The sequence below is a fragment of the Cyanistes caeruleus genome, chromosome 6 (assembly GCF_971803275.1).
Source record: "Cyanistes caeruleus chromosome 6, bCyaCae1.hap1.1, whole genome shotgun sequence".
Taxonomy (NCBI): Eukaryota; Metazoa; Chordata; class Aves; order Passeriformes; family Paridae; genus Cyanistes; species Cyanistes caeruleus.
The window spans coordinates 62208592-62225653 of record NC_141706.1 but is presented as its reverse complement, the minus strand read 5'-3'; the positions used below and the strand labels follow the sequence as shown (position 1 = coordinate 62225653).

Genomic DNA, 17062 nt, shown 5'->3' with positions numbered 1-17062 from the left:
TACATATTGGAATGGAAGAAGACTGGTAAAAAATCAATAAAAAGAATAAATACAAAACAATGATCCTTTTTTATAGACTGTATTAAAAATGCTAAGGTGTTTTAAAATAAAATCTTAAATACTTTGTTTTCAAGCAAAAGAAAAATATAATGGTTAATATCAGACATAACTGTGACTTGAAAAATAAACTTCCTACAGGAAATTAAAAAGTAAATTGATACTGACACATGTATAGTTTTGAAAATTTATATACTCTTATATTTGTTTAATATAACAATTAGAAAAAAATTAATGGTGAAAAACCTTCCATTACTGTGGATCATTATTACCCTTGATCAAACTGATTCCCCTTCAGTCTAACTTCAAGACTTCACAGTCTTGAAACAGAAAAAATTTTCAACCAAGTGCAACAACCAAAGGAGAAAAGTATTTTACACTGATTCTTTGGACTGCTACCTTATCTTTTGAAATACTTAATAAAGATCCTCAGACTGTGGCTGCACTATTTTTTCTTTAAGCAGAAAACCACAGGCACAGAAACTATCAACCCTACATAAATATCCACCAGCATTTCAGATCTGCTGAATTAACTGTTGGAGAGGACACAGGATCAAACACATCACTAAAATCAGGAGGAGGTGGAAAGTTTCTAACAATCTGTTTTACACAGTGGCCCCACAGACACTTCTCTCAGCAGATGAGAAGCCACTCTTGGCTCAGGAACTGCTTGAAGAAGTTTTGCCACCAGAAAAAAACCCTCCTGTCACTGCACCTGCAAGCAGAATGACACAGCCAGGTAGGTTTCAGAGGAAGCTGAATGCTGCCATATCCACCTGAAAGAAGATTCTAGTATTTTTCTAACAGATCTGCTTTAACCTCTTATGAAGCAAAGTGAGCCCATTTGACGATACTAGTGAGTTATACAGTTACCAAGATTACAGCAATCCATAAATACCCACCCTAGCAAAACTCCCTGAACTCCCCAAGTCCTCTCCTCTGTTACTAAGGTTTTTTGCCTGATTGAGCCAAAGAAACAGTAATAACTTGAATGAAAAAAACTGTAGGTGAAAGGAAGTTACCCTGAACCTAAAAATAGTTGTGTGTCCTCCTCCCACTCCCCAGAAAGCATTAATGAAAGTGCTCTTTTCTCAGGGAGGCAGTAGCTTACAATGGAGGAATGTGAAAGGACTGCTGCCTTACTATAAACCTCTACCAATGAACAGAAGCAATACCCCATATTAAAAACAGAAGAGAAAATTAAATAAACTCAAAACCTAAACTCTGTATAAAACATTAAATATATCTATATCTTATTTATATAAACAGATATATTATACACATTAATATACACAAAGACAGATTTTACAAATACACACATAATTCCAAAGATATGGAAAATGTGCTCTTTCTTTTACAATAGTAAAGCTCCATAACATAATCAATTATAAAGGCAGCACTATACTTCAACAATCATGTGAATTTTATAGAAATAACAGCTTGACTGGACCAGAACTTGTATTTGCTGAAGTTCAACTCAGGAAAAGAATATAAAGGAGGTACTTATTACAGACCCATAGGGTTACACTTGGGCACAGAAAAGAAAACAGCAGTATTATTAGAAAGCTAAGTATTACTGGGAAACATTAAAAAGACATATTGTACAAGTACAGACTGAAACCAAAAGTTTTTCCTTATGATAGCCAGGCTGGATGGGGCTTTGAGCAACCTGGTCTGTGGAAGGTGTGCCTGTCCATGGCAGGGAGTTGGAACAAGGTGACCTTTAAGGTCTCTTCCAACCCAAACCATTCCGTGACTCTGTGATTCTATGATAAAGTCTAAACATCCTGCAGAAAATTATCAAGATTTTAGAATCAATCTTATGAAATCTTAAGAAATACATTTTACATAACTACAACCTACTTCACTTTAAAAAAAATTTAAAAGAAAAAAGAAAAGGAAAATGTGGGAATCATCATCACTAAACACTTACAGAAGCCAGACTGAGAAATTCCGGAAGTAAAACAATTACACAGGAGGCTTCAAAAGCAAAGCAAAACAAAACAACCTTCCCCTAAAAAAACAAAAAATAACCTACCACCACTCTGGCCATAGGAAAATTGCCAGTCCCAGAGAGAGTCAGAAATTAATACAGAGAACTGACTGGAAACATTGGAAGATCAGGGGTAAGCTGACAGAATTCCTCAACATCTGCATTTTCACTCTGTTAAGATAAGAGGGTGTTTCTTTTACTTAACCTGCCCATTCTCAACAAATGTTGCCCTGCTAAACTACATTCCCAATGTGGGAGACAATAACAAGCAACCAAAAATAAAAAGAAAAAGAAGACAGAATGTCATCAGTGTATTGAAACAACCAGAAACCTCTCAGATTATTGGAAAAAAAATTCTACAATCAACAGATGTAAACAGATTATAAAGAATGTTAAGTGCATACTCAAAAACCAACTGATAAGAGCACAAAGAAAATGAAGAAATTTATTACTTATGACTACAACATCATACATATTCATAAAGAAAATACTAAATGGACTAAGTTCTTCTTCCTTTTGAGATTGTGACCCTGTTCCCAAATCTGACACAGAGATGGCCTATTATGTCCAGATTTATATCAACCAGAACAGGCATAAAATTCCTAGAAGTAGTTCCAGGATTCATCCCTAATTATGTACATGCAACTCAAATAAAGTTCCAGTGTTTCTTCCATGCAATAAATCAGGAGGCCTAAGATCTATTTCTAATTCTGTAAATAAATCTGAATTTTATTTTGGGAAATCATAACCACCATGACCCTAAATTCCTGTTTATATATGAGAAGAAAGCATTTAGCTTAGTGATTCTATTAACAGTTTACTGGTATTTGTATATCTGATATCTGTAAAACATTCCAAATTTCTCAAACGAAGAGCAGCACAGACAAGCAGGCAGCTCCCATGGAAGCCAACAGAAAACAGAAACTCTGTCTTTCTTCCTCTACTACACAAATCATAACTACTTCCCATACGAAGAGTTTTAGGTGGTATCTATAGGCCTGAAAAGGCCAGACTTTTTTAGGATAAAGGAGTATTTTAAAAATTCAAAAGTAACTGCATTTGAACAAGAAGGTGCACATCCTGCAGTTCTCAGTCAAGAGTCTTTTTGTATTGTTAGGATTTTTTACTATTTAGGAACTTCAGCATTTGACCTATAGATAAGATTCATAAGAAAAGCTTATAATAAAATCTCAGCTATAGTGAAATAATTTAATGATCAAAAGCAAGTAGCAAGTGGAAAGAGATTTTTCCCTTTTTGACTACACAATGCTCTTTTGTTGCCACTACACCAATTCTTTAATGCCATAGAAACTATCTGATAAATGCATTAGAAGCTCAATAAATTTCATAATATTGAGGTAGCAAAGCAATTGGTATTGTTGACAGAAAACTTCTGCTCCGAGCGCTTATTTCAAGGAGAAAAAAAATAATCTAAAAATAAGAACCATACTTTGAAATGTTTTCAACAAAAATATACAATACTTGCAGAGAACATGAAAGTAACCTTCACTAATTACCTTAAATCACTGGAAAATGTGGAAGGATGACAGGAAAAAAACCACACCTTAAATTACAAAAATGGGATACAAATGATTTAACAATTAACAGACTCACTTTTGGATGCCTTGCTTTGCCTAACTTCTGTATTTGTAATGAGGGCAAGAGGGGTGGGAACAATGCTGTGAGCTACATGCAAGTTTTCTGTGCAATTTCTCAGGATGCTAAATTTGCATTCATAAGACACATGATGGTTTTAATCATCTGTTTTCATCCTCTGAACACCTTCCGGCCTCTACAGACACCAGAAGCAGAAGCATAAATGAACTCCCCCTCCCCCTTTTGCAGGTAATACTGAAATTGCTATTTTCACATGTCCAGCACTACAATATACTCTTTTTCCAGCCAAATGCTTTCTAACATTGCACTCCTGCTGATCCACCTCTGGAGACTTCTAAGTAAAAAGAGCAGCTATACAAAATGAAAGCAAAATAGCCCTCCAATAAATAATACACCTATCCAATGCATCTACAATCCAATTTTCCTCCACAGAACAAGCACAGATTTGAGGCACGCCACAAACCTGGTTAGCAAACCTGGGAGGGAATCTGAGGCACACAGATGGAATTACTTAATCCCAAAAAAGGGCCGTTCACCAGGACTGCTCTGCCACCAGCCAGTTACCTAAGGCACCTGTCAGCCTGGGAGATAGCAGCAGTCTCTTCAAAGTAAAGCCAAAATCCATCATGCACTGCAAGATACACCAGGGAAAAGCATGCAACCTTCAAAAAAATGCATGTGAGAAACATATAGAAGAGCACACATAGGCAAAATGCAATTGTGTCACAACTCCCATATGCACTTCCCATCCCATTCCTCTACACTTGAAACAAAGGAGAAAACACTGGGTTTAAAGTGTTACACTGGACAATAGTCAGATTTTAAAGACAACTTCAAATCGGATTTAGTCACAATTAAATAAATAAAAATATAATGAAATAATCTAAAAATTTTAGTCTTGACACTAGGCAAACAGCAGTTTTTTGACTTGGGGCCTTTTAAAGCCTGAACTCAGCCCAGCAAGCCTCAGAAAGAACACCTTGTTTTGCAAATACATTAAATGTTTGTTTACAAATTGATACCATACATACTTTTGTTAAAAAATACAAGAATAACTTCATTTCTCTGTGCTTTTTTTTTTTTTTTTTTCAGAAATGAGCAACACCGAAAATTCCAGCTGATTCTATTACATTTCCTAAATAGCAGCTTATCCTTATGACTTGCACACAGCATCAAAACATAGCATCTCTCCTATTTTTCTTTACCAAAATATTTTTATTACCGAATGAACAACAACAAGGCTGGCTTATCTATCTGTTTTTGCAATACAGGCGTGTATGCTCACAGAAGGCAACAGACTGCATTAAAACACTACCAAAACAAGCCATTTCACTATATGTGACTCTGCCCCTAGGGAAAGGAAGGAGAACAGATAAGATGTGACAGATGTGTAGTCACGTCACTTAATACACTACTGGAAGGTGCTCAGATCATGATGGTGACAGGCAGAGTATAAAAACTTGCAAGGAATGGACCAAGCAGTTACCCAGTTTTCTGCATACATGATTCTTGTAATCACAGAAGATACTGAAGGCCATAAAGTGCTGCTTGAGATAAGGCAGCCTGCCAATGTCAATATGCAATATATCCATTAAAAAAAACAACACAAAACAGAATGTATGCTCATGTAAGCAAAACCCCTCCATCATGCATATGAAATACATCTGATGAATATGAATTTGAGGTCTATCCTCTAAAAACTTCCCATACTGAGATATTTCCGAAGAGGTTTAATTAAACTTGAAAATTACTCAAACCAGGAAGCTTATCAATTGTACATCTCCAAACTAAGTTCAGTTTTCTGAGACTTTAAAAAGCTGTTTTGCTGGCATCTCTTTTCTACTTCAGTTTAAAAGACAAAATTTTAAAACTGGAAATCACATGGTTACTGGACAGAAGTAACAGGACTGGTCACTTGTTGGAAGGCAAGTGTAAACCTAAGAGTTAAAAAATAACCAGGACTTTAATTAAATTTGTCAAGAAAAGTATGATAAACACAGGAGAAAATAATTTCCTCGCTTCTTGTAGACTTAACAATCCTGAATGTTACAAATATTAATGTAGGTCAAAAATAGTTCCAAACAGCAGCATGATTTTTAGCTGCCAGTGTCCCATCAGCAGGGACCCACAGCACTGCTGCTGAGAGAAATTGTTAGGCCCAAATCCCACAAATTAATCTGCACAGGTAGAGCCCTGCGCCTCTGGGAATCCGCATTAAGGCAAAGAGGGAAAACTAACTCCCAGGATCAGATTCTTAATTTGAAGCTGGACCACTGTAACTCATTATGACACTAATCATAAATGTCTCACCAACACTCTCTGCTCTCCATCTGTTTATCTTATTATAGTTTTATATTTCAATCCTCAGGACTGGCTGCAGTAGTCAGATTAAGCACCTGGACACACCTGTGTTTCTGCAAGGCGAGGTTCTCACTGTTTTACTTATGCTTGTGCCCATGCCTGGTTTATTCCCTGAATGGGGCTACAGAATAGAGTGAAATAATTACAACATCAATTTCTTCATTTGTACAAATACAAATCTCAGTGTTTTCCACTAATCCCATTGTTTAAGCCAAAGGATAAACTCCAGTCACCTTCCGAAGCACAGGAGCTGGTATGAAATAACCTGCATATCAAAAATTACCCGAAAAAGTCTAAAACTGAGCTTTAAAATTATTTCAAAGCAGCATTTGCTTCTTTATCATATTGTCACAAAACAACAAAAGGGTTCAACAACAAAGAGAAAAATAATTTTAGAATCATAGAATAACCTCAGTTGAAAGGAACCAACAGGATCATTGAATCTAACTCCTGGCCCCTGCACAGGATCACCCAAAGAATCACCAACAATATTCACTGCAGACTACAAAGTCAAATCCAGTTGCATCAACCAACCCTAAACTGAGAAATACTGAATAAAAGTCACCACCAAGCACAGTGCAGGGGGGCTGGGTGCACCTTTCAGTTGACTCAGGATGTTCCATTCTTACAATAAGCCACAGAAAGAGGCCCAAAATATTATAGTGACAACTCCACTGGAACTGATCCTAAAATCCTACTTTTAATTAAAGACACACATTAAGGTGAGAGATTTTGGGGGGATATGGGGTTTTTTTTGCAACTACTGTATCCTTATGAAGTGGGGTTGAGAACTAACCAAAGTGCAGTTCCACATTTGTTACATATTTCAAAACACTGATTAACCAATTTGTCAAACAAGGTAGATGAGAGAATGTAGGGAATATACTTGCCCAAAAAGGAAGAAAAGGGACAGACACAGTATTAAACCTATTTAACTTCCTATTTTCCAGAATTAGCACCACCAGTCATACCTATTTTCCCTACTTATAGCAGAAATGAAGAGTAGCAATGAAAAAAATACACAAAATAAACCATTTGAGAAGTCACCGCTGAAGACTTCTGAAAGGTGATTTCCCCTTCCTCACCAGAGACAGACACTCTGAGAGGTGCTTTAGACCCCTGGATTTGTACCAAAATTCAGTGACAACTAGAATTCAGGGGATGCATTCAACATATCACACAGATATTGGCATCCTTTTAAGGGTAGTATACTGGATCATATTTTTCCTTCTCAAATTAGAGGTCAAATCTGCCAGCAGAAGCTCAACCAGCATTGGGATATGCAAGATCTCAAAACAGTAGGGCCTTGCCTAAGACCAGATTGGCAGCACCTTTCCCCTTGGGGAGACTGCAGCTCATGGGACCTTTCCATTTTGAAATCCTGCAGAAGGCAGGACCGGGGAGCTATCCATGCACAAATGGTATGAGAGGGGATCCCACCTCCTCTCTTGCTACAGGGGCTGCAGTTGGTACCACTATCACAGGGTGCAGATCCACACACCAAGGAAAGACAGTAAAAACCAGTTTCCTTTGGCTCACAAGTCCATTTACCCTTACCAAAATTACTGCTGATTTATGTCAGCTGCTGAGGATTCACAAACCAGAACACTCTTGCACAAAGCCTGAGAGCCTTGAAAATTCAAATCATGGTATGGGTTAACATCAGCAGTTAAAATTTTCAAAAGTATTGCAAACAATTACCACACCCTCAAGTCACAGATAAAATATTTTGTAGAGCTTAAATACATACATATCTGGCATGAAACATTTCTCAATGCTAGGTAAATTTCCCAGCAACTCCTGACAACAAAATACTTTTATTTTAAAAGTTGGCTGTGGAGCAGAAATTGTTTTATTTATTAAAAACTGTTTGATCTTACCTTTTAGCAGAGGCAGGGGAGTTAACTCGATAGGCTTGCCCTGAGACCTAAACTGGGAGGAGCTTTGTGACCTCTTCTGTCTGGCTTTTCTGACGGACTTCCGAGAAAATCCGTCTACTTTATCCACTGATGGAGGAGTAGTTGGTGCTGAGGACATATCCCTACTGAAGGAAAGCACATGTTAAAAATGTGTTCCAAATAAGTTAAATTGGTAAAGATTTATCTAAATTTTCCAAATATCTTCTTCCTGCACTACTCTCCTGTTGACAATGCACACAGATAAACTGTTAAGAGATCTAACCCATCTTATGGATGGAATAAACTTAGTGGAACTTAATTATTAGCGCAGTAACTCTTCTTGCTTACTTTTTTATCTGGGTTTCCCATTTGCCAAAAATTTCAGACCTAATGCTGACATCACTGCATTCAGAACTTTGTCAGAACAGAACTTCATACACCCATGGACCTGACTGTAGCTTTAAATTATGCATTCTTTGGGATGAAGTAATTTCAACTTCCTCTCCTAAGGAATGGGTACACAAAAAGGCACAGATGGTTTTTTGGCATTAAGGTCACCCATATGCTCAGGACAAAAAATACAGGACAGAACAAAAATCCCATTTATTTGCCACACCTATATACAAGATCCTACAGAAATGTAACAAAGTATAATAAAAAAGTATTGCTAGGTTTCACAGTTTCACTAACACTGAGAATTTTTACATATTACTTCTTTATTCTCCATTTCAGAAATACTCAGTTACTTTCCTGTGAGTCCCTTTACATGTAGTTATTCCATGTCCTGGCATTTCTGGACAACTGGCAGTGTAAGTGCTCTAAGGGCATGAGACAGACAAGGTTTGCAGGGAGAGGCAGAGAGCCAAAAAAGGCTTCTGCAAGCAAAAGTTTGTTTGTTTCCCAACTTCAGCTGGCCTAAGCAATAGGCATTGCTTCTTCCTGCAAGACCTGCCTTGGTGGTACTCCTGCAGCTGATTCTGTACCACTAGCAAACACTGAATTAATGCATTCAGCTATTTTATTTACCAGTCTGGTCCTGTCTGTTAAAAAGGCCCATCAGAGCTTGATGAAATACATGAGTAATACTCCAGGGAGAGGAGACAGGAGGAATTCAGGCCTATATGTTACAAGCAGCTCCGTGCACAGTTAACTCCACCAGCATGTGCAGCTCCACTGAAATCAGCAGCCTCATCTGCATTAATGACATGACCATTAACGAGGGCAGCTCTGCTCTTTTCGGCCAGGACAGACACCCGTGCAAAGTTAAGCATCGGCGTAAGCATTTGCAGGATCAGGGTCTTAGAACATGTCCTTGGAAAGCATTACTCATCCTCAGTGTCTGTTGACTTCAATTACCAAAAGTGACTCCTGCGCTACAAGAAGTTGATTCCACAACGTACAGAACACTTTCGAGTACTTATTATTTTTATTGAAATATCTGGTTACTCATGTGCTTCATAGGTTTCTAAATCCACTGAAATAGACATTATTTGGGTTTGTCTTTTGTAAGAAAAGCTTTCGAAAGCACGATTTGTTGCAATAGTGTAAACAACCTCCAAAAGATAAGAACTACCTAATGCAAAATTACATATAGGTGCACTGAATCAATCAAAAATGGAGTATGAACTCCATAGCTTCCTCAAGGAAGCATGTGCAGCACCCAGAAGCTGAACTGTGCAGCTGGAATTACAATAATGAAAAAAAAAACCTTAGTCCATCTTTTTAATTTCTCCTGAGGTATTCTTTCGCTACCAGCTTAGGCTTTCTAAATATAATATACTATCAGCAACATGAACCCATACCTTGAACTGGTCTTGTTTATCATCCAGACGGAAAAAAAAAAATGCCACCATCACCAGGGCATTCAGGCCCCAGCCAAGATTAATAAATAAAAAAGTCAGATAAACTGAAATAGAATGGCCTGTACTTTAGTAACCCACTCCTAAGATTTCAACAGTCCGCCAAAAAACACACAAAGTTACCTGTTACATAAACCAAATTCTGAAAATATCAGCAAAAATATATTCCCTAAACCTGAATCCGTTTGGCCCCATCTCATCAGAAAGATTCCCCTCCTCATCACGTGCATCATTAAAGTGCAACCATCCCTGCAGAAATGTTTGCACGCTCTCTCCAAATTAAATTACAAAAAATAATAATAATAATGATAATAATGGACAGCTACTAAAGTGGATCACTTAAACTGCAGGATCATTGTGTCAGCAAGGAGCTTTACTGACACTTCTCTGCTGTAAATTTAGTAACAGTTTCCCTAACCTGCTTTATAAATTATTAAAATCTAATTCTAATTCAACAAGACTACATCCAGCCTAACAACCTTACAGTAAACACTGATCTTTTTTTCGTCTCTCCAAATGAACATTCGCTGCCCTGCATACACTATCACAGGGAAATACTCTGTTTCCACCAACAGTGGGGGGGAGGGGGGAATAAAGCCCGAGATTATTTATTGTGTGCGAGGGGGAAAGCTGCAAACCCGGCCACCGCTCCCTGCTTCCTCCGCTCTATTCCCCGAGTATTTTGGTAAATACGAAGCCACGCTCATCAGATCCGCCGGTCCCGGGGGTGGGGAGGGGGGGGGGGAAGTGAAAATACCGACGGATATCGGCGGGGAAGGGAGCAGAGGCGCAATTATCCGCTCTCGGCTGTCATTTCCAGACGGGATCTCCGCAGCTGGAACATGTCCTCCCGCAGCCCCCCGCGCCTCCTCCCGCACCGCCGGGCCGGCGATGGAGTTACCTTGACGCTCCTGGTAGAGAAGCCGGAGACGGAGGGAGGCGGCGGCGGCCTTGGCGGAGCGCGGCCGATGCCTGGCGGCGGCGGCGGCCCGAGTGCGGTTCTCGCCGGGCTCGGTCGCTGCCGCGGCGGCGCAGGAGCCCTGTAGGCCTCGGCCTCGGCGGCGGCGGCAGCGCGGCCTCCCCGGCGCAGGGCGGCGTCGGCGGCGGGTTCAGGCGCGGGCGGCTCCGCTCAGTCCCGTGCACTCCCCGCTGCCTGCGGTGCTGCTGCCTCTTCACATTCCCGGAGAAGGGCCCTGCGAGGCGGGAGGGAGCCGAGCCGAGCCGAGGGGGAGCGGCGGGCGCGGGGGGGGGCAGTGCCGGGCAGGGCGGGGAGCGCTGCTGTTCCGCCGGCGGCTGGCGCGGAGGAGAGCGAGCGGGGGGTCCCGGTGGGCGTCGGGGTCTCGCTCCTATTGTGGCTCTCAGCGGGCTCCGGCCATGGCACTCGCTCGCACGCACTCGCTCTCGCTCACAACCGAGCGCGCTGCTGCCACCGCCCCCCGCCCGCGGACCGCCCCCGACCGCCCACCGGAGCCGCCGCCGGGACGCGCCGCCTCAGTGGCGCCCGGAGCCGCCTTGGCCGCCGGGACCGCCGGGAAAGGGCCGCCCCCTCCCCCGGCAGCGCGGCCCCGCGCTTCCCTCGCCTCGCTCGCGTCCCTCGCCCGGGCGAGCGGCGGGGCCCGTCGGCGGAGCAGTAAAACCCGGCGCTGCTGAGGTGAAACCGCACTCAGGCTGAGGTAAAGCCCCGTCGGACCCTCTCGGGGGGCACGGAGCCGTTTCCCGGGGCGGATTGGTGGCGAGGGGCTGCGCTGGGTGCAGCCGGAGGGACCGACCGACCCGGCAGTTCCCTGCTCTGGGAAGCAGCGCCCCTCACTCTTCGCCGCTGCAGCTCTGCACCCTTGGGTTTCTTAGCCCAGTATGTGATCGCTGTCTCCATCACCTTTTTTTTTTTTTTTTCTTTTTTTTTGTCCCTAGCTATATTTATTTATACGTGCGACCAGGGACCAGCACAACGACTGTTTGTAGATAGCATGGTTAAATATCATAAATTTTGTTTAAATTTATCTACCCGATGGCTTGGTGTTTGATGTTTTTTGGTTGGTTGGTTTTGTTGTGGGTTTTCCCAAAATACATCTAATGGCTACTGGATAAGGAAGCTGGGCAAGGGTCTGCAGCACACAAGTCTTATGAGAGGGAGCTGAGTTTAGTCTGGAGAAGAGGAAGCTCCGGCTGATTTTAGTGCTTTTCAGCACCCTGAAAGGAGGAGGTTGTAGCCAAGGGTTCAGTCTTTTCTCTCTGAAAACAAGTGACAGAAATGAAGGGACACAGTGAGGGGTGTTAGGGAACATCCCTGCTGAGCCAGGGCAGGTCTAGGTTGGACCTTAGAATTTCTGTACAGGAATGGTGATTAGACATTGGAATGGGCTGCCCAAGGAGACTGGTGGAGTTACTTCCCCTGGAGGTGTTCAAGGAAGGACTGGATGTGCCATGGTCTGGTTGACAAGGGGGTGTTCAGTCTTGGGTTGGACTTGATCGTGGAGGTCTCTTCCAGGCTGATTGTGTGATTCTGTAATGGTGTGACGTAGGTTGCAATGCAAGATGTAACCAAAAGTATGTATATTCTATTACCAGCTGTTAAAACCAGGTGGGGCAGTGTTCTTTATCTCTTTCATGACCCATCCCTCATAACTGGGGGATCTCTTCTGTTAATGGGCCAGCTGTTAAAACCAGGTGGGGCAGTGTTCTTTATCTCTTCCCCACCCATCCTCCCTCCAGGGGGATCTCTCCTGTTCATGGGCCATCGAGTCTCACTGCAGGACTGATAAAATGACATCATCCCATTGGGAGATGTTCCACCCAGGGGGAGGAGCCCAGCATTCCTACCTGGATATAATCTGAGACTGGGAACACCACAGGAGCCTTTCTCCAGTGGATTCCCAGAGGAAATACCGGACCCATCTACACCACTGGACCTTCAGAGGAAAACTACACCCTTCCACAGGATCACTGCTTCAACAGAACCACATCTGTCACTCCATGAGGAGTGCAGCCACCTTTTAATGGACAGCTACCAACACCCTGACCAACAGGGTGTCAGGTTGTATCCCAGCTCTGTCAGTGGTGTCTTTGGTACTACTGCATTTTTATTTTCCTAGTAAAGAACTGTTATTCATATTCCCATATTTTTGCCCAAGAGCCCCATTTCAAAATTATAGTAGTTCAGGGGGGGTTACTGCCTTCCTTAGCAGACACCTGTCTTTTCAAACCAAGACATGGTGTTAATATGAATGTTATGTTTTAAAATGGGCTCTGCCATTTCACCTGTTTTTCAGGCAGGAAAAAAAAGTTGACTTCTATGAGTAGCAGCTCTCCCATGTTAATGTTAATATGACCAAATCCCTCTGATGTACAGCCTTTTTCTTAGGGAATTAGCTCAAAGGCAGAGCTGGTTGCTTTGGTGGGTCAGTTACATCCCTTCTGTTTGTGCAGGTACTGAATCCTCTCAACATTACTAACCCTGCAAAGGATATCTAGTTGTTGTCTTACTCAGCTTCCTGACTCAGCTTTTGGCATAACAGAGGAAGTGTTAACTGTGTTAGACTTGACTTAAAGTCGTTTAAGCTGTTGTCAAACTGCTTTCAAAACTGCTAATTTTCAGCCAGTTCTCTGGTCCAGCTGCCATTGAGGAACCTGGAACACTAGTTAAAAGCTCATGGCCACTGAAATATAACTGTAATGCATGTGAGTGGTTTTGCCTCTCATCTCTCAAAATACCTCTTTATATCTTAAGATATAGGTCTCCCCTATTTTGTTTTTACCTGTAGGCAAAGCAATTTCGCTTGTTGTCAATCCTTCCTGGTGTGGCACAGTTTTAAACCTCTTAAGATGCTTATGTCTTTTCCTTGTGTTGTCTCAAAATCATTCACTTTTTTTTTTTTTTTTTTTTTTTTTTTTACTGTAGCACACAAGACTGGACATTACTAAAATTAATGCCTCAACAACACCAACATCTTCTGTCCTGCCTGTCACAGTCCCCATGCCTGTTTACACATCCCAGTACAAATGCTTTTGAATCAGTCTGATGTATTCACAATCTTGCTGACCTGTTTTACCCCCACATCCATTTCTGCTGACCTCCCAAGCCAGGTATTTTTCCCTCAAGTAGACTAATGCTGCTTGAGAAATTATTTCCTGCAACAGCCCTAATGCTATGCCTTCATTTTTATTTTATAATCAAGCAGTCAAGACATCTTTTAAAATGAAATTCCACATGATGTTAAGTCAGAGAACTGTAGAATTTGTCATCCTCTGTAAATCGATTGCACTTCTCAGAAGAATTGTATTTAAAAAGCAAAACTAAGATTGAACTGTGCCACAATTACAGAGGGGTTGTGTAACTCTAAATTTAGAAGAGTGATTTGTATGTATTTGTAGATATTTCAATCTTTAAATTTGCTTAAACTAACCCAACTAAAATAATCTAAATGCAAACAAAGGTGAATAACAAAGAATGTGGGTCGGAGTTATACCAATATAAGGTAAAATATGGCAAAAAATGTCCCCATTAGTGAGGGACAGAACTTGTGTTTGTATATGTTTTGCTGTTCCATGTGCTTAATTCCATTAGCTCAGAATTCCTCGGTTCTGTTCGCTGTCCTGTGTGCAGCTTTTGATGTGAACAGTGCAGTGAGCAGCTCATGAAGTTACTGGCAGCACAATCTGCAGATGGGACGTTCTAGCACAGCCTGATGGCTACACTGCCACTTTAGGTGCAGTTGGGCAAGTCATTCTACATGATTCTACTTCAGTTTTCCTAATATGAGATGAATCCATCTTTGTAAAACACCAAAATCTAAAACTGAAGCCTGTGATGTGAATATCTATTAAAATAACTGCCACAGAAGGGATAAAAATCAACAGTGCTGCCCAAGTCCACTGTCCAGTGTAAAGAGATGTTTTTACTCTTCATTCTGACTTCGTGTAATAGCTACAGAATTAGGTCTCCAGTACAGCTGAACAAGCTGGTAAATAATGCATTCAGCTAATTCATTTCTTAGATGGTCATCATATTGTCTGTCTGGTCCATTTTGGCTGTGCAAAGCATTTTTATGATGTGTTTTATATTAGGTGATGTTTGGACAGTAACAATTCAAGAAAAAATACAGACTTTATCAGGGAATAAACAGAAATCTTACCTTTTCTTTATCATCTGGCCATCAGATTTTACGCAGTAGGCTTCCCATTTATCTCTTGCTCGCTTTCTTGTTTGTACTTTAATCTGTGATGTCCTCATCTGTGATGAGATTTCAGAGCACAACATAAGATATGAATGTAAAAGTGCTGATGTTTCAAAGGGGTACTGTTACTTGTCCTTCTCCTATTCTCTGTTTAGCCTGTATTTTGAAAAAATTGCTACTTTGAAAATGGTTATGTGAATCCCAAGGAGAGATGGAGAAGCACTGAGTATTCCAGGTGTTTTACATAGATGTATATCTGTAGTTGTTTATGTATGTATTTGTATAAATACATGTAATACAAATTTGCAAGAATAAAAATTAACTTTCCTCAGATAAAAGTTCACATGACCAACATCTCCCATTCAAGTGTGTGGGCATATATATGAAATTATGTGCACATTCAGTACCTGCCTTCCTGGAGATCTATAAGCAATAGTAAATCCTTTTTATTGGTGTTTTTCCACTCCTATCAAAGGGACAAGACAAACCTATCCTTTTTAAAACTTACACTGCCTCACTCTCCTACAAAAGGGCTTTTTAAAAATAGCTGGAAAGGAATTTTCAGGGCCAGCTCCTCACCAGTTCAGCTCTGCTTTTTAGCACCCAGACAGTCAGAACAGCAGTCAAGAGCCCTCCAGAACAGAGATTTTTGTAGCAGTGACTCAGATTTGTGCCACTTCACGTTTTTTTGTGTGACTGGAGTTCCACTATGGACCATCTGTTATGGCTACCCAGGCAGGAAAAGGGAGCTCTCATCCACATTGGCATTCTGCTCTTTGCAGAGCAGCTTATCAAACAGGATTGCTGCAGAGATACTGTGCAAGTCCTGCTGTACTGAGTGATAAACATAAATGGATCTAGCTGGAGCTTGTTTCACCTGGCACATGTGACATGTATTTGTCTACAGGAGGGGTCACATAATGCTCCATAAAGGATCTCCTACATGTCAAAAGGAGCATTATCAGAGTACCATGGGATTAGTCCAGATATTCCCTGTTCCAATACTAGGAAGCAAGAAAAGACTTGATCTCCCCAGAGAACTAATTATTCAGACCATCAGGAAAAAGACCAGCCCGAGAAAGTGTTATGGAGGCAGCAGCAGAGCTGTTTGAAGAGGCAAATCAGCATGTGAACAAGGCTTTTCTGGTACATCTTTTAAGAAAAATGAATACTGTGGAACACCATATCAAAGCAACTGCACTGCTCCATCACTGATTGAAAGGGCACAATCTGAGACTTTTTTGTTTACTTTTGAATCCAATTCACGTGTAACAAGGAATCATTCTGCTTAAGTCTGTTTACCCTCCAGTTGACTCCTGATTCACATTTTTGGTTTTGGGGAGGCTTTTAGGCAGTGTTTACAATTGCCATATCGAGTTTCTCTAATAATAAGCAAATGCTTGTTACTCCTTCCTCCTGCTCCTCCTATCAGCTGTGCCATGGCACTGTCAGTGCCCTCAGGAACTGAGTTCCTGGTGGGTGTGGGATAAGCATGTTAGGGTCATAGACACAACTACCAGAATGGGAACTAATTCTTCCACTCTGTTTATAGACACTGTGTCACCTGAAGTCTGTTTCTGTAGTCAACATGGCAAGATAAGCAGGAGCTTGCTCGCCTTGGCAGCTGGCTAGCTGCCTCCTCCAGCACAACATTGCTCTCACTTATTCCCCAATTCATGGGTTTGTTCCTGCTTTGTTCCCCTCCCCCAGCGTCTTAGCTTGCCTCCAGGCCACAGGCACTCCTTTAAGCCAAATTTTCTGAATTTTTTCGCTTTTCTTTGCTGCCTGTTTACCTCTTACCTTCCTCGGGCTTTGCACTGCGCTGCTGGGCCAACTCCCCTCCCCAACTGTCCTGCCCGCCCCAACTGCCACCTACAACTGCCCCAGAAGGTTCTGGTGCTGCCAGAGTTAAGTATTTTGAGTTTCAGCCTCTGGCACCTGAAACTGCCTGGAAACAGCCACGTGTGGTATGTGGTTCCCCTGTGCCACTGAGGGATGTCTGAGTCTCAAGTGAAATGAGCTCATCTTCTGCTTTTGGTTTTGTGATCATGTCTCCCTCAAGTACCTGAAGGGAACCCACCAAAAAGATGGAGAGGGATTTTT

General features: G+C 41.6%; 1 protein-coding gene and 1 long non-coding RNA gene across 13 annotated transcripts in view; one reads left to right on the top strand and one right to left on the bottom strand.

Moving 5' to 3' along the window:
* The window catches only part of PPP2R5E (protein phosphatase 2 regulatory subunit B'epsilon), a 74225-nt gene extending 57368 nt beyond the window's left edge, over positions 1-16857 (bottom strand). The window contains exons 1-3 of one of the 12 annotated variants that reach the window (XM_023927383.2): positions 16760-16857; positions 14918-15015; positions 7909-8069 (exon numbers count right to left, since the gene is read on the bottom strand). In XM_023927383.2, the coding sequence (XP_023783151.2) occupies positions 7909-8069; positions 14918-15015 (259 nt within the window). In that variant the 5' untranslated portion in view covers positions 16760-16857. Of the gene's footprint in view, positions 1-7908; positions 8073-10686; positions 11304-14917; positions 15016-16752 lie in introns of those variants that run through there. The other 11 variants (XM_023927385.2, XM_086894283.1, XM_023927384.2 and 8 more) reach the window with 11 other exon arrangements.
* LOC147652752 (uncharacterized) lies at positions 11316-15297 on the top strand. The gene is made up of 3 exons (XR_015288379.1): positions 11316-11458; positions 12498-12851; positions 13684-15297. It is a non-coding gene; the product is annotated as an uncharacterized LOC147652752 (long non-coding RNA).
* Positions 16858-17062: the final 205 nt, after the last annotated feature.